We start from the raw sequence: 25,380 nt of genomic DNA, 5'->3' as shown, positions 1-25,380 counted from the left end.
ATTCAGACTGACTGTCAAAGAGGGCCCGTAACTGTTGGGCCTCTACAGACTACATTAAAGTCTGGAATACAGAAAGTTGCTTTAACACATGGACTGAAGTAGATTTATGTTTATTCAGGTACTTGGTAACTCTTCCATGCAGAACTCCCAAAAGAGAATCCACCTTTGGGTATGACCTTACATTCTCTGCCAAGATGCAAACAAGAAACGTGTTCGCCTATCTATGAAGATGTGCATAGCACACGATAGTAGCTGAAATAGGTACTCTGTTACAGTTCAGAGAGCTACATTAAGGTGTACAAATGCTTTACACATCAGAAGTGAAAGATTTGTTTCACTCTGATTAACACAAATGTAGTATGAAGTATTAAAATCAGTATTAGATGTAGATACATAGTCTATCTCATGCAACACTAAGGACTTGCCTGCTCCAGAAGACAATATGCCAACTGCAATTTAACAGACAACTTGCTAAACTTTCTCCCATTTCTGCTGAAGCGCTTTGAGCAGAAAACAGCAACTTCATCGCCGATTGTAAAAATAAGCAGAAAATAGTGACACAAAAAACATGCTATGTTATCATCTCCTCACACTGATAAAAGTAAGATGTGGGTGGGAAAAAGGTGAAATACCCTGAACTAGTTTTACAGGTGGGTGGGGGTTTTTGTAATTGATCTTGCAATGCTGTTGTGCCCCAGAGCCACGCAACCACCTTTTCCACCCAAGCACTGAGTGCTCTGGAAGACAGGCCTCTCAAAGAAGGTGGCTTTCTGTTCTGAACTGCAAACAGGTCCCCAGTGCACCAGAGCGCAGTTAAAAATGGAATCAGACCTAAATCAGAAGAAAAATACTTTCAGTCCGCACAAAGCTACACAGATAGGCAGATAAACACAGGCATCTAGAATGTTTCTAACCATGGAGAGGCTGCATCTTGCTCAACTTAGATAAACTGTAACCACTCCGTATAGATAATGCCTGAAATGGTGTAATGAGGTTCTCTGCTTACAACTTTAGCTCTAAAATGCAGATATTCATTCTTGCCCTTTTTCCATCCCCTCCAGAAGAGAACAGCTTTGTAAGATGATGTCAATCTGGACATGCTCCTTCCTGACAAAGCAGTAGTTTGCACCACCTGCACACCTTAAGTTTGCACTGAAAAGAAAATCCACCATATACCCTCTGGGTCTTCCAAGACCTCTGGCATACAAAGCCACGTCACTAAGTACTACATTAAAGATACACTGAAGGCTTTTAGTTTTAAAAAAAAAAAAAAATGCGCACAGAAAATCTGCAACCCACATGGCTCAAATGACAGTGTTACTCAAGAGGTCTCTAGAGAGACTGTTGCCTCAAACAAGCACTCCACACTGATGTAGTATAATAAATGTAACCCATGATTAAAAAAAGTATTCTCAAAGTCTGTCACTCAATACAACTGTAGTCTTGTTGGCATACCATGTGAGTTAACGAACAGCAAGCTTTTGAAGTCTTTTGGTGAGAATCAAGACTCTCCTGTTGGGAGTTTTACTGCTCTCCACTTTGTTCAAACGCTTTCTCTTACCCCTTAAGGAGCTGGGCATCCAGTAAATGCATCTGAACAAACCACAGAACGTTAAATTTGTGTCTAGCACATTTATCTGGATTTGTCTTTCAGATCTACTTCCCCATTTGAGAGCTTCAGAAGCAAATGAGACTGTTCATCCTCCAGAAAATTTCTGGAGTTTTCTGAGGCAAAGACTTCAGAGAGGGAAATAATTCAATGCATGTTATTTCTGTAGTTATCACACTCAATTTTGGGAGAAAGAGGGAAAACAAGTTTTCCATGTTACTGTTATTCCCAATAATAATGCTGACAGGTCTATGTATCTGCCATAAGCACAAGGGTTCTATGAAAATCATTCAATACAGAAAGCAAGCAGCCAAACACGTGAGGCTTTCAGGCACATAGATGTATGTAAACAACCAGAAACACAGTGGCATGAGATGTTCAAGCACATCAAGGCTAAAACAAATTTTGTTTCTTACATAAGTAAACTTCCTAAAATCTCTGGTGGGAGAATCTTTGTGTAAGTTTACTTTTTGGACAGCCCTAACTTCCCCATCCCAATTTACTCTACAGGGTACATGACCTTTTCCCCTGAACATATGTCCAGCCTTCACTTATCAACTTCCTGAAGTAACTTAGACAAAGAGCTTACTTCCACTATTTTTTGAACATCCACGTTGTCCAGGAAAGATACAAACCCATACCTAAAAAAGAAAAAATCTGGTTATTCAATAATCAGATTTTGAGTAGTTAGCTATATTATTTTGAACAAGACCAGTTAACAGCATATACACCAGGTACAATACACTGCATGCCAAAAGTACCAAGTAGGACATTGGTTTGTAATTCTGTGTGAAAATGTTTACTGCTAACTAGCAGCATGTACTTACTGGGCCAGGTGAAAAACTGAATGCCAGGTTCTACAATAATATGGAAAAGTAAGGGCTATTTTTCCATTTCAGCTATTCAAAATAAGCACTACTGTTGATATTACTAACTCAGAAAAGTTTTAAGATACGAACTGTCATCAAATTTTGTATTTCCTATGGAGATCTGGACAAAAGCAGGCATTACATGGACAGCAACACCAGCGGGGAAGTGATCCTTGAAGGGGATTTCCAATTCATTTCACTGTCCCCTAGTTCATCTAGTTTATACAATTAAGACAGTTTCAAACTGTCTTAAACTTTCAAACAAAGGAACAGTTGTGTCAGTTAATGGAGTATGCCAATCCATTACCAGCACCCAGAACATACACTGACCAACTGCACATCATAATTCACCATAAAGACTAGCAAGGGATATAAGGAAATAAAACAGATTTTAGCTCATGCATTACTATATATGCCTAAGGAAAAAATGCAACTTTTTAGGATCTGCTCATATAACCTTAGAAAATAAATGGGCTGGAAGGAACCTCCAAAGGGTGAAATGTCCTTCTCAAAGCAGGGGTAACTTCAAAACTGGAAAAGCTTCCTCAGAACTCAACAGGCTAAGGTCCTACACATCCTTATTTATCTCACCGCAAAATTCAGAATTCTTCTATGTATAAAACAGGAATTTCCCTTGCTTCAACTTTGTTCACTTAGTTTCACTCTTCACCCAAACAAGTTTGCTGGCTTTCTCTGTAACTTATCCCCAAGTGTCAGAAGAGTGCAGACCCACTGCCCTGAGTAAACTATCTATCCCTTCTCTTAACCATCCTGAAGTCTCTACAGATTGTTTACTACTGTAGCCATAAGAAAACTCCTATGACACAACTGTCTGCCTAAGTATCACACAAGTTTCAAGCTCTGTTTCCACTGCTTAAGTGACAAAAGCCCTCTTTTCCCCAAAGGGATAGGCTAAAGCCAGAAAAAAAAAAAGCAGGTTATTCTTTATAAGATTACACAGATTTAGGGGCAATCTAGATTTACAGATTTCACAGTGTTAATTCAACACAACAGAAAACTGTAGCTAGTGTTAAGGCTTAAGCACGCCAAGTGTGTTGCTAAGTAGCTGCTCATATCATCTATGATAAAATGATGTCCACATGAGCAGCAACTTAACTACTTGTGTTCTACTCACCCTTTGGAAACACCAGTTCTGTCAGTGATTATTTTCACCTCTTTCACAGTACCATATCGTTCAAAGAAACTCCGAATATCTGCTTCATTCATCTAAAACAAACAAAGTCTTAAACTTCTTCAAACACATTCAACTGTTCAGAACAGATTTAAAGCAGCCAGTACCACTTTTTAAACCCACCTTCTACTACCATAAGAACTAAAGTTACTCACCTGCTCCAAAATTCTCTCCTGACACTGTAATACCTTAAGATTAATAAACACATTCATTAAAAAAAATAGTTAAAATCCCATTTCCTTCCCACTGTAAGTGCCCTATATCCATCTTAAACAACTCAAAGTACCTTATATAAATATATACATAAATACAATACCCTTATATCAATTCCACCAACAAAGACTGTGTTTGGCATGATTTTTCCTTCTGGTAAAACATATCCTTGACTAGTTGTTGACAAACGGGTACTGTCCTCAGAGGCACCTGCACACTGGGTCTCCATGTTTGCAGACTGAAAAAATTAAACAGAAATAGAGTCAAATTATAGTACACTTTGGTATGAGAATCTTCCTACAGCTACAGCATGGGACAATGAATTTCAATAGCACCTTTCCATTTCCTTGAAGAAGTGCTTGCTGCTAACAGACCATTCACTGGAAAAAAGCTGAAGTACTTATTGTAAGAAGCTTTAAAAATTTAAGTCTAGACCTAAGCTAGTCAACTTTCAGTAGCCTTGCCTGACTACGTGAAGCTTCATGACCAGTGTTGCTACTACCAGCCACACTGTGAGAACGCAAAAAATAATTTCAGAACACTACTCAATTCCTTTCAGATGCAAGCAAGAAACCAAATTATTTGAAGATGGAGTTTTCTGCAAATTGATTATCCAACAGAAAAAAATTCCATCATCCTTCTGCTCTAAAGCCTTAAAGGCTCAAGATGTAAGTTTACAAACAGCCTTACAGCATAGTTAACAGGGTTATACTACAAGGAGGGAAATCAGCTCTTGATAGAAAATTCACATTATTTATTTTCTCAGAAAAATATTTTGTCAATTTAACTACAACAGGAATATGAATGACTACAAACCTGCTTGTCTGCACCAAAGCAGGCCCTTAAGCACACACTGCATGCACAGAAGAACATTAAGATTATAGAGCAGCTACAACCCCAATGTGCTCTGCACACCCAGGCTTCAGATGCACCCTTTTGGTCCTAGAGCATTTTGTCACAACCTAGGAATTATGGATTCACTCAGCGCACAGAAAGATATGATGCTCCCTGAACAAGCAAGAATTCAGTTTTCTGTTCAGGAGGACAGTCCACATGCAATGCCATTTCTCATTACTGACGCTAGCAAAGATGTGTTCCAGTTTGACGGGTGTTTTACAAAGGTATCTACAAGAACTAAAATACAACAGAAGCACCATGGGCACTGCAGAACTCTACCCCCTCTAATCTTCTGCTTTCCTGAATGGTTCTAGCTATGTGCCATGCTTTGCCCAGCCAGTAAGAACTAACTACTCTGACCAGTTCAGTGCTACTCATCCCCTCTATACTGACATACTCTGAAATGTTCATAAGCTTTTCCCTACTTCAGATATTCCAAACTTTGACTAAATGAAAGATATCCAGTATGTCAAAACCTATTAATTTGCAATAGATAGCATCGCAGTTTTCAATGTAATGATTTTCATGTTTAATGTACATTTAAACTGCAGCTGTGAGTGACAAGTACTCAAACTGGACACTTAGTAAGGGAATGAGAAAATTACAAGAACCGAACTATAAACGTGGCACATAGTCTGCCCAGCAAGTAAAGTCAAAACTAGAGTTCAGCCCTCCAAATATGATTTTGCTGTGAAAGAACCAAGTTAACACATCATTACTGAAAGCCAAAGAGTGATTGCTCCCCACCTTTTACTACACCAACTACACAAGTTCTAACACTTGTCAGTTCAAATTAAACTGGCTCAACAAAATTTGGCAGAAAGATTAACATAAAGTGAAAAGTTTTTCACCCAGTTATGCTCTGCTATTGCAGAGAACTGGATCAGCTCACTATGCTAGCACCAGATCCACCTCAGGACCAGTGGATGCAGAAAAGGAAACAGAGACTGAGGACGCTTAGCCTCTTCCAAGAAGCACTAAGCCATCAGTTCACTCCAAAATTATTTCATGAAACTATACCTTACAATCTGGTTCCATCACACCAGATACTGTTCCTATGCTTAACTTACCAGCTATGCTTCCTACTGCAAATTCCCCCCAAAGAAGTCACAAGTCAATCCTTTTCCTTTATCCTCCAAGAACTCTCTCTACCCCTTCAGTTTAGTTGGGGACCCCAACTTGCACTTTTCCACAGTAGTAAAGACAATGTAATAGAACATTTCTGGTGTGAACAGGAAAAGGGTAAATATACCACCTCCCTCTCTATCATACCACAACAGCTGCTAATATCACTGTGCCAGTAAATCAATCCTATGTTTCAAAGGAGAAACATTTTGTAGTACTTTTCAGACACAACCACTTCTGATCCAAGCTCATTCTGAGTTACATAAACACCTGTGCTAGCGTTAAGACACAACAACGGCAAAAACGAAGCAAGAGGGGAGGAGGAGACCACTTCTTTGGCTGCACCCCCAGCTAAAAGGCATCTGAACTGAAATCCGAGCCTGCAACTCCACAGCAACCTTAATCTGACCTAACTGTTGGCTTCTACTTCTTTCCTTCTGGATCTCTTCCAGCGAGCCAGGCTAAAAGAAAAGCATTCCCTTTGCTGTGCAAATTCTCTGGCAACTTAGAACAGGAAACAGCTCACAGCAGAGACACCCAGCAAGTGCCAGAACCAGCACAAGACAGTGGGCAGGCATACAGATACAGCTGGTACCCCAGTCATAGATGGCCTTGGCTCCACAGCAGTGCAGCCTTTGGTTCTCACACTAAAAACACTTCTTTGATGTTTTTACACATTAAGGATCTAAATGAAAATGTAAACCGGCTACTTGGGCATTCTGACAAACTGATCAACAGCAAAAATAAGCTTTAAGATGTGTTAACATACGTATTTCTTAGAACTTGAAAGAAGCTCTTGCTGCAAAATGCAGAGGTAGAAGCCTTACTGTACAAAGACAAGATGCAAACATCCCCTTCCTTTCAAAAGTTATTTTTCAAGTCTTCACTACTATGATGCAGAACTTTTGCCAACTCAAAGTACAGGTTTAGCTAAAAACAATTTATTTACCAGTATAGTGTGTTATTTTACTACATAATGTAGCATTATATAGATGACTGTACTTCTGCATACAGTATGGGAAAAGAACTCAGACTGCTGCTCAGTGTCCAAAGCCTAAGCCACCTGAAGTTTACGAATTCTGAAGAATCTTGAAATGGATGAATTAGCTACCCTGGAATTACAGCATCAGCTAAAGTGACCCAACCCTTCAAAAAATACCGCATGAGGTTGGTTTGGCTATCCATCTCATGAACCGTCTTTGACATCAAATTTCTAGATGTCAGGGAACTTAGGGGCTTATTGAAAGTTTTTTCAGCTTACCGAAATTACCAGGTTGGGGTTTTATTTTTTCACCCCCCTTTCTCTCATCACAAGGTAAATTTAATCCGTTTGCTCTCTGCGTTGTTCCAGCAAGCATAAAGTTTAAGTTGATGGCAGAAAACCGGATTAACCTCTTCGTTACAGTAGCCATGAGGCTAGTTAAGACTTGTTGGGGGAGAAAAAAAAAAAAAGGTGGAAAAGGACTACCGTTAGGGCCAGGTGGCAGAAATATCTAGCTACCCATGTGGGTTACGGACATCACTCGGTCAATATGAACACACAGGAGAGGAAAAAATTCAGTTTTCCTTCAGCCACAGAAGTGCAAGTCCCCGATTTCTCGGGCTTCCCCCCGTCTTTCCCTGACCTCACCCACTTTGTTTAAAATGAGAAATTAAAACATTTTTATTTTTTTCCCCCCCCAAGTAATCAAGAACTAAACATTTTATTTTTTACCCTTTTAAAAACTCCCGACACACGCCTCGCCGCGCAGGGCAGGGCGCCGTTGCCATGGCGGCGCAGGCCCCGGGAGCGACCACGGCTCCGTGCGGAGGGTCCCCCCAGCAGGCAGCAGGTGGAGCCCTCGGTCAAGTACTGCAGCAGGCTCCCGGGCCGCCGCTTCCAGGGCTGAACTTTTCCGAAAGGAACCCCCTACTTCTGTGGCGAAGGGGCCGCGTTACAGCCGCTACCTCCCTTCCCCACACAAAGAAATTCCTGAAGAAACAGCCACTTGCACGTTGAAGAAGCGAAGTGCGGGCTCGGGCTGTAACTCCCGCCGACCACGTGGAGCCCGCAACGCACAACCCGAAGCCAGTTTTTTTCTGGCATATTTAAAAAAAAAAAAAAAAAAAAAACAAAAAAAAAAAACCACCACGAAAGACACGGGGGCCCGCAGGCGAGCGCGGTGCGGAGCCGGCGGCGCCGCAGCCACCTCACGGCCTGGCGCCCTGCGGGCCTCGCACCTGGCCCCGCCACCAGGCGCGGCGCGGGAAAAGTCTTCCCGCTACTCGAGACCGGGGGGGGGGAGCGCGGCGCAGGCGGGGAGGCGCCCCCCAGACGGGCGCGGTCCGAAAGCCCCCGGGGCAAGGGCTCCAGCCTGACGCTGGCTGCAAGCGCAGGTGGGGATGCAAGCGGGGTACGGGGGGCACAGCGGCGCCTGCGTGACCTCAGCCCGGCGGGGCAGGCTATGCGCAGAGCGGCGGCACGGCGCCACGTAGTCGGGCCGCCACAAAATGGCAGCTCACGGTGCGAGGCGGCTCCTGCGGCGAAGTCCTCATGAGACCATGGTGGCGACGGCTCCAAGCCGTGACACTATCCCCCACACAAGCCCCAGGCTTTTTACTTGCAGTATTCCCTCCCTGACCTTAATCCCTTCCCTCCTAAGACTTTAAAACCTTCCGAGATATTAAAAATTACGGTAGCCGCCAAGGGTCCGGCCCAGACAGTGGCGCGGCCGTCGGCACCCCCGTCGCTCACCATACAAGCGAGCATAAAAATGTAACGCTCAACCCTCGCCGCAGCTCCCCGCGGGCGGCCCCGCACCAGCCCGCAGCCCCCCGCGGGAAGCGGCCCCGGCCCCAGCGCACCCCCTTCCCCGCCGCGGCTGCCCTTCGCTCCCCACTCGCCCACTCACCATCGTGCACCGAAGCTGAGGCTGCGCCCACACAGTCAAAAATACACGAGGCCTCTAAAACACCACTACGAACTTTTCCAAGAAAACAAAACAACGTACAATCCGCGCCTTTTTTTTTTTCCCCCCTCTCCTTTTTTTTTTTTTTTTTTTTTTTCTTTTTTTCCTTTTTGAAGTGGCGAAGGGCAGCTCCTGCGAGTTACCGCTCTTCTCCTTAAGTAGCCCCAAGTGGGAAGGGGCGGGCACAGGGCACACCTGCCCGGGCCGCCCTCCCGCAGCCGCACCGGCGCGGTGCCGGGGTCGCTCGCCCCCTCTCGCCCTTCACGGGTCAGCTCCTGCGGTGTCTGGGGTTTAGAGGGGGTGCCTGTAGGCAAAGGGTGAAAAAGCCTGTTGCTTTTCTCTTGGTTAGGCGACAAGGTAGGACTATTTATTTGTGGCCTTGCTGTGGGGCAGGACGAGGCTGTGGAGCGCCTGTGGTGGCAGCGCGCTCTCCTCATGACAAGAACCAGCATTTACTTGGTTTGTTGAGTTTTGAGAGCGGTGTGTTGGTGAAGAGGCTCTTCTTGCTCGCACCGAGGCAAAAGCTGACGCTTTTTCATCAATGTTTTCATGAACTAACGTTATATAGTTCTTCCGCCACAAGCTGTCTCCGTGACTCCTGCTGCCTGTACTGAAAACCGAGCAGCTGCCCGTGCACCAGTCACCCAAGACCTTTCTAGAAGGAAACCTCTCTGGGAAGCCTTTCTGGTTCTACAGTAATAAGATGCTTCTGCCAAATTTTGGAAATAAATTTTAAATAGTTCTTTGCTATTGGTATCAAATATTTAGAATAAATACTAATTTCATAAAGTTTCAGAGAGAGCGGAAACTTAGGGATGTCTCACCAAAATAAACCCGACCTCTGACTGGGCTAGCTTAATAAAATTATCGGTCTATGTCGGGTTTTTCAATGGCAAAAGCACAAGAATGATACTTAATTTTGATGAAAAATGGAAGTACAAAGCTAAACCGTTGATCGGAAGTGTATATAACATGTAAGCTGTTTTTCTGTGAGATTTAATTTCTTCTAATGCATGGATACATTTTTTTTACAATGTACCAAATGTTCACATTTTTCAGATGCTGATATTAATAATCAAAACTAGAATGCTGCTCTAGATACACCTTGACCCAGAGTTGGTACAGGCAATACCAGTGACAAAGTCCTGCTCAGTAAAGATGTATTCATGTTAACTATAGGAGGGATTTTTTTTAAAGCTGGTGTGGTTGCTGTATTATCTAAAGGTAAGTGTATGCATGACCTTTCATGTAGCTAATGCCTGTTTACTTAAATAAAAGAGATGCTGTACAATACCCTATCAGATTTTAAATTTTTTTTACTTCAAACAGCTCAAACCTTGAAAATGTGGTCCAACAATGAAGGGAAAATACTACATAATATTTGCTTCGCAAAAACTGATTCATATTTTGCCTTAAGAGTGGCAACAGGGTGATACCACTATTTCTTAAGTGCAAAAACAGTGATTCTCCTTTTAATAACTCTTGAAACTACAACTAGTTTTAATAGTCCAAAGCAGAATAGAAGCCAGATCAGGGATGGGTTTGATGTTTTATACTTTCTTTACTCGTCTTCTATGGCCCTAACTAGAAGTATTCTGAAGGATCTCCTGTTTGCTTTTTAAGCAGAAGATAATGTCCTGGAAGTGACAATACAAATGCTGTTCCAAGGAATAGAAGTCTTTACCTTTTATCGTGGAAATGGTGAGCATTGTCCTCTTCTAGTAAAACCAGACTGATTACAACACAAAAGCAGAGTGATGGTGTTGCTTTGAAAAAGCAATCCTTACCAAGGCATTATAGATTCTAGGTTTTTGAGGCTATCCTCAGCTGCTGTGGGCTGGGTTTGGGTCGCAATTGTGTCCTGTTTTTCTTTAACTCAGTATTAGCTTCTAAAATTGGAGAACATCTGTTGCTTAAAATAAATGAGAAAGTAATTTATTTTCTGCTGTCAATACTCAAAAAGGGTAGAGGGAGTGGAGTAGGAAATTATTGTCTTGGTTTGTTTTATTAATATTGCTACTGGAAGGGTTATTGGTCAATAGCTTTACTTGTTAAACCCACTAGGTAGCAGAAGAAACAAATTCTGCTATAACATACAGTACTTTTTGCTTCAATGCACATTTTAAGTAAAAAAATGAGTACCTTAGCCAAATTGTATTCTCCTGGAATGTTATGATTTTAAGTATTATGTCATCTAGGAGAGCTATGATCAGTTATTATGATAGTCTCAAAGTTATCAAAAAAGATGATTCAGTGCTTAGCTTTCTGTCTTTAGGTTGTTTACTCCACACCACACCACTACAACCACCACCTCCCCTTCCCCTGAGAGTTACTGGTAAATCCAAATAATTCAAGGAGTGTGTCTTGTTTGGAATCTGATAGGCTGCAGTGGGTGAGGATTCTACAAAAAAAATTCTGAGTAAAAATTATCAATCTGATTACAAATAGTAGGAATAGTAGTGGTTACATTTTACAATCTAATAGTCAGGAAGTACATACTTTAAAGATCAGGTTACATTTAGTCTTGCTAGATGTAGAACTAAAACTGGATAGCAAGAGCATCATACAGCATTCGAATTTTAATAGCATTTCTCAGAACTCTTCTGCAATTTTGGAACCTTTTCTTCAGAATCAGGTTGAATCTTTCCATAAAGCTAAAGCACCTAACTGCTCTTAGGACATAATGTGAACATGAAAAGGAGGGCACATATTCAAGTTAATAGGTTAAGAACAGTAGAAGAAGGTTTCAGATTTTAGGCAGCTAGGAAAGCTTACTTAAGAAAAGGATGCAGAGTTATCAAATAGGATTTGAATGTCTGTTTTCTGAGCTTCCTATTTCGTACTGGAGAGAAAATGCCACATGCATTTCACAGCAGTCAGCTTTAAAGGATCATGCTGTATCTAGCTAAATTTTGGGCAACATTTCCTTTACTGCTGTTTGCATTGGGGTAGATATTTGAGGGGATATGCTACAATGTTGTGATGAACATCTGCATTTAAAAAAAAATCACATGCTGTTATAATTGGCATTGAAATCACTCGTAGAGTTTCCGTTGGCTTCAGTAAGCAAAACAGAATCTATGTTCATAATGGCATGGTAAAATCCTTTGAAATTTAGTGGATCATTTAGCGACTGATTTTTTTATATCCCCCCCCCCCACTCTGTAAGAAGTAATTGAACACAAATAACTTAATTTAAAAAGACACAGTTAATTTCTACATGTATAAAATTCCAATAAAATTAGGGGTTTTTTTCTTATTTGGATGAAAACGATAATATTATTTTGAACATTAATCCATGGACTTGATTTTTCAGTAGTGAAATTCCTTTGGGAGCTTATTTTTCTAGAAGCTGCATTATTTTAGAACACTTTAATTAGTCTGATGATAAATTTAAGCCAATTAAATATACAGGCAATAATTTGGTGAAACTTAACATCTAAACCATACATATTTGAGTTATCCATAATCTAAACTGGGACAATGCTGAAATCATTCTGTGAGATTATTCTGTGGTCAAGGTTATATTTAACACTACCAATTCATTGTGGTCAGCCTTTAGGCATTTAAATTCTGATTAGTTCATTAAATTTTAACCTGAATAACTTTACCACTGTAGGAAGGCTGATACGCTCTTCAGTTTGTACTATGGCATATGTCATGATTGAAAAAAATTAATATATTGTACTGATACGTAATATTCTTCATCCAAACATTTACAAGGATGAATTATGCAATTACATAGGAACGTACAAAAATAGCTGTATATGATTCAGATCTAAAGTCCTGCCAGTTCAGTGTCTTTGTTCACGATAGCCAGCAGGAGTGCTTAGGGAAGGGCTGTGAAGACAGGATGGGTGTAAAGCAATTTTTCATGCTTTTATTTTCCGCTTGTGTTTGGCAACCTCAAAAGCATTTCTCGAGGCCTCTTCATTACTGTATTTGATAATACTTGATGATTTTGTAAATTTCTCTGGTCACTTTTTGCACTCAACTTGTACTTGGGCCTGCCGCAACACAGTTTGGCACTGATGGTCGCAAGGCAAATAGGTATTGTTTGGAAAAAGCACTTGTTTGCTTAAGCTTTTCTCCTGCTAATTTAATTAGAGCCATCTCATTCATAACTTAACAGCCAGCGTTTGTCCTTTTGTCGCATTTTGATGCCATTCGTGATTTTATAGGGTTTTGCTGTAGCTACCTTTCAGCTGTCTTAGCTTTCAGACTGAAGAGTCTTAATGCTGTTCCCTCTTGCCTTTCCCCCTCAGGTCAGCGGCCTTCAGAATGGGTGAGTGGCCAGCTGCCTTGGCATGCCAGCCCCTCACAGGCAGCAGCCCCAGTGTTTGAACTGAATTGCCTGCCGGTGTCACTAACTCTGCTCCAGCCAGGCCCCCGGTACAGCAGGCTGCAGTCAGCACGGCGCCTCCCAGCCATTTCAGGCCCAAGGCGTCGGGCTGCACTCCAAACAGAAATCCAGAGTGCTGGGGGGGGTGAGACCACCGAGTCAGCTGGAGATTGTTAGTGAGTATCTCTAGGTCTTTTCCTTAAAATGAGTTCCCCAAAAGTGAAAAAGTCTTAAAACGCCAAAAGACTGGTTTTATTAGAACTGATAATTAAACAGAACAAAGGATTATTTTTCTCCCTGAAAGAAAAAAACACTGAATAAGACGGAATAGAAATAAAAATTGTTTATAAACGGTCTCCCCTTGCCATCCTATGCTTCCATAAATCAACTTTATTAAGAGGTGAGAAGTCACTGAGGTGACTGAAATTGTAACAAATCGTATCCAGTATCAAGGAAGAGTTCTTCCATTGCAAGGGGAGTTTGAATATCTGTCTGCTTTTCTTACTGGTTTCTTGGGTGTGCTGCAGGTTCTACTACGTTTTCTCTAACCCTACAGACTGAAAACTTTTAATCCCTTAGCATTGTAAGGAGTGTGAGTTGCTTGCAGCAACAGGAGCTGTGTCGCTTCCTTCAGGGAGATTCACCTTAGTGCCTCTTGTGTTAACAGAATGTAGACGCTGGAACAATAGAACAAATACTGTCTGTCACACAGGTTTCACTGTTTGGTGGCATTATTAATGTCAATCTTGGAATTTCCTTGCAGAGCATCACCTTTCCATCTGCTATAGAAGAAGGGAAGGAGAAAAGCAGCATCCTTTAATGTTTTTCTATGTACTCTAGAGTGGGTTGCCAGTCTATATGGAAACACACACCCATGGCTCAGAGAACCCTCTCAGCTCTGTCTTGGCACTGATGTAACCGATCTTTTGCCCAGCTATCAGCATCTGAAAGATTTCAGTGGGCTTCTGAGCATAATGGGTTCTCACATGGTACATTACATCCTGTGGACAGTTTTTTCTGGAGAAACACTAAAAATCCCCCTGCAGTTTGGTACAATTGAGAATGAAAATATTTATCCTCTTACACCTCTGAGTCCAAAGATACTTTTTTGCTTATACCATTTGGACACATTCTTTATGGCCTAAATTTCAACCAAGATGTCAGCAAAGCAACAACTTCAGAGTCTGCATTTTATATTTGATGAAATAAACCCAACAATTTGGGGTTTATCATTTTTCATTTTTATAAAAATCATCTGCTGAAAAAGATAGAACTGGGAGATGGGTAATGGTACTTTTATAACCATTATATATGTTATAAATACCCAACTTATATAACCAAATATATGTTATAAATACCCTAAGCTTTTTAAGATTATTTCTGACCACATACTAAAAATCACATAGGCATTTGACACGACTGAAACAGTGGGCTACAATCTTATATGCATATCCAGACTCTTGTACAGCAGTGCATAAAACTGGAAAACCCCAAAAGAAAACTTAGTATATCGAAACTGCAGATGTCTGCTAATATTTTGTATCTTGGACAAATCTTTCTGATTTTGGGCAGGTTTTACCTATGGCTTAAAGTCCACAGGCTTCTTCTGTATCTTCTGATCTCTTAGATCTCTTCATCCTGATTTCTAGCTGAAGGTTTTGAATTCCTATTGCACTGAAATCTGCCTACTGGGATTATTGTTCTCTTAAATTTAAGCAAACTGCATTGTACCTTCCCTGAGAGTTTCCATCCTGTGGACTGACTATGAAGAAGATGGAAAACCAGCAGTGGATCTTTGCCACTTTTGCTCCTGTAAGGAAAACCACCTCTTGATACAAATGCCTAGCACTGAGTTCCTCACATCAGTGCTGACTGCTGAATTTGCAGACAGTAGGTGAGATCCCACACTCTGAATTTGGAAGCAAAATGGCTGATCCATACTTTGGGTAAAAGGGCTTATAACACTGGTTTGAACTCTTGCTGCTGCCCCATTAGCGCTGCCCCAACAGGATGCTCCCTTCCTGCTCAAACAGGGGTTAAAACTTCTGTTGCTTAGGAAGATGTCACGCCTGTCATATAAGAAGTCTGGGAAACCTTTCCCTAGTCACCAAACAGCAGCATTTGGTACGGCATGAGGCTGAGTTTGCTTATGGATGCCATTAGGCTGACATCTTCCTGACTGAAGTGAGAAGGAAGAGGACAATGAATGATATTTATCACCTGCTGAGCTCAATATCAGAATGAAATATTTACAGCAAACACCGCATTTTTGGCTTGTGTTCTCCTTTCTTACACAGAGTGAAATAGCCAACAGTAGGATAGCTGAGTTGTCATTGGTTACTTGAGAGTTAACAGCAGATTGAGTGAGCTCTTTAACAGCTATTAGACCATTAACTACAGACCTTTTACTAACAGTACTGAATAGTTAAGGATTATTTGCATATGACTGTCTACAATAGGCAGGTTTGCCGGTAAGGCTGCTCTTGTATCAGTCATGTCAACAAAGTCTGATGATGTAGGTGCCATTCCTGGCTACATGACAAATGGGTATAAAGGCCCATTTGCTGAAATAGGCTGTGTTCCACTAGAGGAGAAATAAGGTATATTATCTAAGTTAATGGGATACTACATTTGCAGTAGAACTCATAGCTAAGATGGATATACTGCCAAAAAAACCCACAAACGTTGCATTCAGTCTGCAGGCTACAGAAACATATTATACCAAAAATTTGTGTTTGTAAGTAAATCCTACAAAATCTTTTGCAAACTTCATACCTAAGCCTGTTTTCTGAAGCAGCTAGAATTCTTCAGGAAGGACAATAGCTTCCTAAACAAGCTTTTGCCAAAGGGAGCCAACAAATATGTTCATATGGTTTCTGGTAATTAACTCCCTGCAAAGTGCACTTGATTTGAGAGAGATACAGTTTTCTAAATGCCTCACAATCTTCTGTCTGCCAGGGGAAAATCATATATTCAAGTAACAAATATGAAATATATAGGGTGTTGACTACATAGGGGTATCATTGTGGTGTATCTCTCACAGAGCTGATGGGTGCGGGGTTATAAAAAACAAAGTGCACTTTAAATTCCTTTTTTACTTCTCTTTTTCTTTTTTTATCCACAGGGTCACGATATCATTTGGTGATCTGTCATCTGAACAGGCAGCCAAAATCGTTACTTTTCAAGTATTCAGAAATGTTTGAATCAAAGGAAACAAAGAAGAGGAAACGGTAAGTACTGAGAATGGGCTATGTACAAGTATTATAAATGTACTATCAGTCTAGACATATATTATGCCAAAAATACTAGGTGGTGATCATATTGTGTTATCTGCCATACTAGTCTTGTGGCCTGCACTCTCTGAAACCCTTCCTGGAAAACTTCTGCATGAGCATTTTCATCTTATTGCTTTCCTCTTCCACTTCAACACCAATGTGCTGGGGCACCTCATTCCATCCGTTGTGTCAGGACAAAGCCAAGGTGATGTGCATATGTGTCAGAGTTGGATGGGACTGTTGCTCTGGCATACAAGTTTCTTTATTGCACAGGAGAGGAAAAAAGAGGTTCTAGTCCTGTGTGCTGTCTTTTGCTGTAATCTTTGTCAGGCAGTTACTGCAGACTATGAAACAGTCCTGACCCTCAAGTAAGATCAGATCATTTATGAAGTGAGAGAGACAACTACAAGGCCTAAAACCTAAAAGCTCTTCTGAAACTTAAGACTTCTGTGTCTTTTCACTATGGTGTATTTCCTTTTATTTTTTTCTACATCTATTTAAAAAGGTCCAAATATTCCTCATTGCTAATCAATATTTTTTTATCAGATATGTTAATTTAAGATATTCTTACAAGGAGATCCCTGTAGACAGACCTCTAGGCTAGCACAAACCTTGTGAATTAAAGCCTACTGATTTATTTTTTTTAAATGCTATTTGGTCACCAGTAATTAAAATAGTCTACAAATGATTCTGATTAATTCCATGTACAGGCAACTCTTGTTCCTGAACGTATACGTTTGTGGTAACTAAAATGGAATGAGGCACTTCTGTAATAAGAATGGTCCCATATGGAATTAATCAGGAACAGTTCCATGTGTAGAAAAACCTTAATTAACTTTTGAATGAGTTTCATTTGCAGTGTCTTTGCTGGAATGTATATTTGGATCTAGATGTATGGATGGGATACTAAAATACTTGCCAATCGAGCACTAAATCTTTGGTTTAGAGTTTTTCCCAGAAGTCATGATGATGGAATTTTTTTTTTTCTTTCAAAAATCTTATTATATATTCATGTGAAAACAAAATTAGAACAAGTATGTTTTCATGTTTTTAGTCAGTATATTAACGCTTTCTGATTGTACATAACATGAGTAGCACTTTCACTTTTTTAAGTTTAGGTTCTGGATTTTGCTCAAAAAATAAATAGTGCAAACCTCTTACATGCTTTAGTTAGCAAAATGACTCCTAAGTAATATTGAAAGTTCTGGAGTAAATTTTCACACTATCAACTTTCATTACCAGAATGATTGGAAATGTCTTTATTGAGGTAAATTTACAGATTAGTATGTTATAGCTTTTTTTTTTGTTTATATTGGTATGTTTGGTGTCCTTCCTGAGCTGTTTGATTTAGGATATAAAGATAACATCATAGTCTAGTGTTTTGGTTTATACTAGTAATTAAAGTCTCTTCAGTTTGAAATACAGTACAGTCCATACATTTTAATATAGTGTAGTAAATCCCACTATTGTATCTGTGAATATTACTTCTATCGGTGAAATGATACCAGTTACAGAATAAAGAAGGCTGTCTAAAAGTAAAAAATATGTTTTGTCTTTTCATTGTTTCTTTTGAGTATTGACAAGCAGTAATGTAGCTAGATCTTTGAGAATTTTCATTAATCTTTTCTCTTTTCTGTTTTTCTTGAATATTAATGTTTTTTCACCATCTGTCTAGATTTTAGTGTTAGTCTTCTGTTGAGAGACATTTCTTTGTATTCAGTTAAAATCATCATTTTGTATGTATAAATGATTTTCTTATTAGTTTCTTTAATGGTGTCTAGAAAACCATTAGTCAGCTCTGATTTATCACAATAACTCATATATAGTAAGAAAGGATGTAGTACTGGAGAACAAAGCAAATTCCCAATACTTCTGAGTGCCTTTGTATATAAAATGTGTCCACAATTTCATTAATTATGTTTCTCTAAAGAAAACAGTCTCCATTTTATTCTCAACTTGTAGCATTTTCTTTCCTTCCTGAATAGGACTGATGTCAAGGATATTTATATCAAGCCACATGACTGGTGTCCACTGTTGGTCTGGCACTGGACTTAAGAAAATTTAAGAAATGCCTTTTGTCAGGGGAAAAAAGAAGCAAAGCCCTCAAAATCTTGTTTCCAAAGTGAACTGTTTGTTTCCTTATTTAGCGGAAGCATCAGTTACCTGCTCAGAAAACTTGCTTAACTGAATTGTCTGAATTAAAGTTCACAGTTTTTCTTCTGTGTCCTCTATTGCACAGGCATTCCTTGACTTCTTAATCAGGATTATGTGAGGTATCTGCTTGAAATTAGAAGCTTTCTGTAAGAATCTGAGTGTTAGTAACTTTGTTGTGCCTACAGTTTTTCAAAATGTGGATAACCCCCCACGGTTGTCACAATAGGCTGGAAAATAATTATACAGAAGAAAATAATTGGAGGTGACCATAGCCACAGAAGGCAGCGGTGCTCAGAAAACAAGGCATTGGGCAGTGGACTTGCGTACTGGGATGGTGGTACCAGGCAAAGCTAACTCAGGTGTTCAGGCCTGATACCAGTCATTCAGTATAATCAAACATGATGTACGGTATTTGAGACCTTTTTTTTTACAAGTTTCTTGTAGCATTAAAGTTGCACGTAACATGAAGATTGAGCTACAAAAGCACACTACGGCAGTTCTGTCCAGGGCTGTGAAAATAACTCACATTCTGATCCAAAAGGTGCTGGAAAGCCACCAAATCAGGGATTTGGCATTAAAGCAAGTAAGAACATTGGAATTTTACTCAGAGCTATCTACAAAAGCTCATGTAGCCCTGAGATGTCTTAAAAACTTTTTCGAACAATGATTTGTTCAAGAAAATACTCTGTGTTAAAACTTAGTATGACATTTAAAGTAAAAAAGGGAGTGGGAGGGAGAGGGATTTAAAGAAGAACTCAGTACAGGTAGAATTGTCACCTGTAGTCCTTCCTTACCTTTGGAAGGAGGAAAACAATGAAAAACAATGACATTTTAACTGGCATTTAACTTGCCATTGTCTGCTGAGAGGCAGCAGCATGTGAATTTGGGCAATATAATCACCTCATCAGCCTTTGGAAAAGTGCAGTTCTTTACATACCTGAATTGTAGACATTCAGAATTGACTTATAATGGCAGTTGCTGAAAAATGTTATTTACAGATCTAAATCATAGCTTCAGGTGTTTGCTGCTGTGAACGTAGATTACTTCAGATTGACACTTTAGCAGAGTAAGAGAAAACAGTCTGCTCCTGAGAGAAATTAAATTGTGTATTGTGTTACTGTTAACATCACTGGAATCTTCTCTCCATTACCTGCACATGCTGTTGTCCATTCTCCCAAACCTTCTGTTTATCTTTTTGATCCTAACATGCTTCAGTTTTCTTATTAATGAGGTAGTTTCTCAGTCTTGGTTAAAGGAAGATAGGAAAGGAAGTTATTTTGGAAGATAGGAAAGGAAGTTAGTTATTCCAACAGTTCATTTTGGAAGAAAGATTTTGAGAGATTTGGTTTTTCTTTCCCAATTTCATTCACTTAGTCACAGTGACATATTTTCTGTCAATTTTGAATTACTCTTTTATAGCTATTTTTGTAGAAACCTGTAACAGTCCTAAAGACAGTACCTAGCCCATCTGCTAAACACTTTTGAATATTGGATCCAGCTTAGTTTCATTTTGTGTGACTAGTGACACAGCGTACTGTTGTGTAAAGATACCTGAGTTGGCTCAAATTATGTTATTTGCAAGAGCAGAAATGATCTAACCCAGTTGATGCAGAGCTTTGAATAGTAACTGCTGTACTTGGAAGACTCTAATGGTGAAGTAAAGACTGCGATTTGCAGTTGAAGGGAGACTGTTCAAAGAAGGCTGAACCCTATAAAACTCATTATCTTTTAGAAAAGGATAAAGTTTAGTGATTTGGCAGTACTGACAGCCATGTAGTATTTATTTCCTGCTGCCTTGCAAGGCTGTACGTGAGCCTGTGGGAGTGAGGAATCTGACATTTCCTGCATCCTGCACAGCAGCCATTGCTCTGACTGCCCCAGTAAACATTTTTATATACGTACAGTTTCCACATATACAGTTGCTTTACTCATTGCTGAAGCTGAATTGCCTCTTGTTGCAAGCCAAGCTGCTTACAGTTAACTTGGTCGCTTCTGTCATTCTACATATGCATTTAGTGCTGGATACTGACTTCTTGTCACCCAGATAGTTCTGTCATTGTGATCCTTGCATATGGCTGGGCCTTGGAAGCAAATCCTGGTATCTTACTAGTGATCCTGTCTCATATTTTTATAATATTGACCTCTCAAGCATTCAGATCATAGTTTAGGTCACAAGTAATCATTATATAGCTTAAAAACGAGAAGCTTGAGAAAGAGATATATATTTCTGATTCTTTTTGTCTGCTTTCTTGTCTTCCAGTGCTTTGGATTTGCATTTTCAAGCTTTTTTTAGCAATCAAAAATTAGAAGAGTTTTCTGCCAAAATGAAGTGTTCAAAATAATATATTAGGTCCCCCAAAATAATTGATTTTAGAAGTATGACATTTTATAAAAATACGTTGGCATAGATTTCTGTGTGGGTGTCAAGCTTTTGCTGTGCATGTACTTTATATTTTGGGGGCCTAAATGGCTAATAATCAGACTGGAAAGTTGTGTGGTTTTTTTCAATTGAGAAATTTAACATTCACATGGTTTTGTTAGTTTGAAGAACAATAAATGTACCGCCCATGATAAAATCTGCTTACTTCATTGCATTATCTCGATGCATCTACTTAGTATCTGGTTTATCCTCTTTACAGTAGAGTAAGGGGATCTGAAAATGCCTGTATGAAACCCTAGTGAGATGAAATTAGTTTCAGAGAATAAAAATAAGGTTTGCAAAGTGAATTGTGTCCTATCTACATCTAGTTCTTATACTTTACTGCGACGATGAATATTCTAGAGGTGCCTAAAATAAAGTTATAAACAGTTACATATGATTTTAATGTTCATGTGCAGAAAGCAAAGGAGTAGCTGGCAGATGCTCAGTACTAAATATTGTTGACCCCTGTGACATTTTACTTTGACCTTGTCTAGTCCACACTGAAGCATTGGAAAGGTAGCTTTTCCACTTCAACAGCTGATTATGTAAGTCAGCGACAGAAAAGACTTTTTAGGTCAGGATGCTCCTAGTTAGGAAAAGGAAATAGATAAGCATAAAACATATAAGTATTTGTATAATAGAAGTCTTGAACATTATTTTTAAACCAGTAGCTCTCACATATATTTTCAGCCCTAGGTCTACACAAGCTATTTGCTGAGAGAGCTAACATTTCTAGAATCATTTCATCAGGCACTGACCTTAGATAGCTTGCCACACTTGCAGTCCAGCATTAAAATGAGATGAGCTCCTTGACTATAATGTTGAAATAACACCCGTGGCAGTGATGCTACTCGGGCAACTACTGATGGACTTTTGCCTAAAAAATAAATTTTAAAAAAATTAAAAATTAATTTACTTTAGTGTTTCAGTTAACATGACTTACTGTTCTGCATTTCCCATTCATTATAAAGCCTTATTTTCTTAATTATAAAAAGCCCATTATTTGTATAGGAGTATGTGGGTTGCAGCAGGCCTTAGCTCCACATGTCTAGTGTTGACAGGATTTAAGTGCACGTGTGGAGACAGAACTTCAGGTGTCTTCAAGAAATGCATCTGTGAAAATGTAGGATTTGAAATACATACAGAGTTTGGTGGGTGTCTGGCAAATTCTGTATCTAAATTCTGCCAAGATCCTTGCCAAATCTCTCTGTAGGTCAAAGTGAGCATTTAAGTAAAAAATAAGTTTTGCTGAAGGTATTTTCATGTGGCTCGAGCATCCACATGAGTAATTAGAGTCCCAGGTGGGCTTATATGACATGCGTTGAAGTATGTTCTCTTGTAGTGCTCTTGGCATGTGAGCTTGTTAGATCTTAGGCAGCGCATTTCGCATGACATTTGCCCCTTCCCTTGTAGCACTGTGGAGTGGGACTGCAAATGGAGCATGAGCATGGAAAAGTTCGGTATTCCATATTAGGTATTCTAGATTATAGTCCTTATGCAGAGAAGCAATAAAAAGTTAGCTTAATAACCAATATGTCCTTTTTTTCTGTTACAAAAATGAGTAATAGGCCTTTGTCTGAAAAAACTTGAAGTGGAAAGCTATGACGTTATTTCAGTCTTCCTCATTTACAGTGCCCTAGTGCTGTGGTTTAACCCCATCTGGCAGCTAAGTACCACAGAGCTGCTCCGTCACTCCCCCGCCCCCCGCCCCCCCAGTGGGATGGGGAGGAGATCGGGAAAAAGGTAAAATGCGAGGGCTGAGATAAGAACAATTTAATAATTGAAATACGATTTAAAAAAAAAACCACCCCCACCACCCCCACCCCCCAACTGTAAAGAAAAGGCAAGAGAAGGGGAGAGGTATAAAATCCAAAGGGAAGGGAAAAAAAACAAGCGATGCCCAGTGCAGTTGCTCACCACCCACTGACGGATGCCCAGCCCGTCCCTGAGCAGCGACCAGCAGGCTGCAGCCAACTCCCCCCAGTTTTTATACCCAGCGTGACGTTCCATGGCATGGAATCTCCCTTTGGCTAGTTAAGGTCAACTGTCCCGGCTGTGTCCCCTCCCAGTTTCTTGTGTCCCCCCCAGTATTCTAGCTGGCAGGGCCAGAGAAACTGAAAAGTCCTTGACTTAGTATAAACATTACTTAGCAACAACTAAAACATCAGTGTGTTATCAACAGTGTTCTCACACCAAATCCAAAACGCAGCTCTGCACCAGCTACTGTGAAGAAAATTAGCTCTATCCCAGCTGAAACCAGGACACGTAGATTGTAAGCAGTGGTAGTTTTATGATGTGACGCTGATTGTAAAATGATGTCCTGATCTGCACAGCCTGTTTGGGAAGCTGTGGCTCAGTCTTTGCCATCCTCCTCCCAAGTCTGTCTCCCAGCGATTAGGACGGGTAGCTGTTGGGCTCTTCACTCTGCCAGTGAGAAGGTGAATAGACAAAAGGCTGTAGGCATTTTGATAGGCTGTACTGTCCCTTGCTTCTCGACTGATAGGGTTTTCCTTTCATATAGTAGGCAGAACTTCTGTGTCAGACACATGGATTTGAAAGAGGTGTGATCTCAGCAGGAAAGTAGGTGAATAAAGTGGTGCTTTTGAAAAAAACACGTGTCAAGGAAGACATCAGTGGGATCCCAACATCAGCATGCTGCAGCCTCCAGCTTAGAATGATGCCAGGCAGGTCCTGCCCTCCCAGGCAGGTCCTGACTTCTGGCAAGATCACATTGATGAGGAAAAGGTTTGAATATCGTGATATTTGGTAATATGATTTTATATTTTGATACCAGTTTTGTGAGGTATTCAAACAATTGCCTCCAGCAGCTGTGGAGAATGTTAAAAAATGCAGGACAGTACATCAGAGACATTCTGCATCAGATTTAAGAGTGGGGGAAAAACTGACACACACACCCCACCCCCCCCCCACCCCCCATGAAAATAGGAAAACAAAGGTTGGAGTATGTTGTTCATTTAGGGAGAACTGATGCAGTTTTGAATACCAAATCAGTATTGTAATGGGTAAGTAAGATAGTCTCACGCATTTTAATTTTTGTTGCTCTTACCTTGCAGTTCAACTTAGAATTCCTCAAATGTCCATAAATAAGCTGCTAAAGCCTTGTTAATGACAGTATTTAAAGTTGTTTTTTTTTTGTTTGTGGCAATGTCTTCTTTTTAAAAAATTCTGTTTATGTAGAATTTACCTAGTAAGCACGGTACACAGGAGGCCACAGACTCTACAGCAGTATGAAGACCAACAAGTATCCCTTTGCCATAAACTGTGGGTCAGTTTTCCACTGAAGACAAAAGGTATCATCTTGATTTTGAGCTCTGTAATGCTAGAAGATGGATTATTGAAAAAAGCACAGTTCTTTTGTAAAGACTGGACATTTTGTATGACAACCCTTGTGAAAAGCCAATCAATCACATGCCTAATTGATGGTTGAGCTTTAATGGATATATGATGTTGCTGCTGCTAACTTGGGCCACTTTATGAAAAATACCCTGTTTCCCATGACATTAGACACTGCTAGCTGACTTCTTAGGAAAAAACAAATAAGCAAATTATTTGAAGGCATGAAGAAAGCATTAAAATGTATGTATTTAACTTCTGTAGTTGTTGTGTTAAAAAGTAGCCATAAGATATCCAGCATCTGGAAACTCTGTGGGGAGGGTTTATTTGTCTGTTTTTAATGAGATTCAAAAGAGTCACTTTGATTTGGGTAGCAAAGGTAGGAGTTTGAGTTCAAAACTGGATTTTGAATTGAAGGACAGCCTGGACATTGCTGTATTGAACAATAATGTGAAAATAATCATAGAATCATAGAATACCAGGTTGGAAGGGACCTCAAGGATCATCTGGTCCAACGTTTCTTGGCAGAAGCACGGTCTGGACAAGATGGCCCGGCACCCTGTCCAGCTGAATCTTAAAAGTGTCCAATGTTGGGGAATCCACCACTTCCCCGGGGAGATTATTGCAATGGCTGATTATTACAATTGTGAAAAATTTTCTTCTTGTGTCAAATCGGAATCTCCCCTGGAGTAACTTGTACCCATTACCCCTCCTCTTATCCATGTGACTCCTTGCAAAAAGGGAGTCTCCATCTTGTAGTGACCCTTTAAATACTGGAACGTGGTGATAAGGTTTCCCCTAATTCTTTACTCAAGGCTGAACAAAGCCAGTTCTCTCAGCCTTCCCTCACGTGGCAGGCTTCCCAGTCCTTTGATCATCTTTGTGGCCCATCTCTGGACACTCTCCAGCCTGTGCTCATCTTTTTTGTATAGCAAGGACTAAAACTGAACACAGTATTCCAGGTGTGGTCTGACAAGTGC

At 40.1% G+C, this 25,380-nt stretch overlaps 1 protein-coding gene across 1 annotated transcript in view; it reads right to left on the bottom strand.

The window, feature by feature from the left end:
• Positions 1-25,380, bottom strand: part of DAZL (deleted in azoospermia like) — a 59,958-nt gene that overhangs the window by 10,913 nt on the left and 23,665 nt on the right. Inside the window, exons 2-4 of the mRNA XM_040593561.1 lie at positions 3,987-4,121; positions 3,614-3,705; positions 2,199-2,250 (exon numbers count right to left, since the gene is read on the bottom strand). Coding sequence (XP_040449495.1) covers positions 2,199-2,250; positions 3,614-3,705; positions 3,987-4,121 — 279 coding nt within the window. The remainder of the gene's footprint in view (positions 1-2,198; positions 2,251-3,613; positions 3,706-3,986; positions 4,122-25,380) is intronic.

The sequence above is a fragment of the Falco naumanni genome, chromosome 4, assembly GCF_017639655.2.
Source record: "Falco naumanni isolate bFalNau1 chromosome 4, bFalNau1.pat, whole genome shotgun sequence".
Lineage (NCBI taxonomy): Eukaryota > Metazoa > Chordata > Aves > Falconiformes > Falconidae > Falco > Falco naumanni.
The sequence above is the reverse complement of the archived record's forward strand: the minus strand, read 5'-3'. Positions and strand labels throughout refer to the sequence as shown.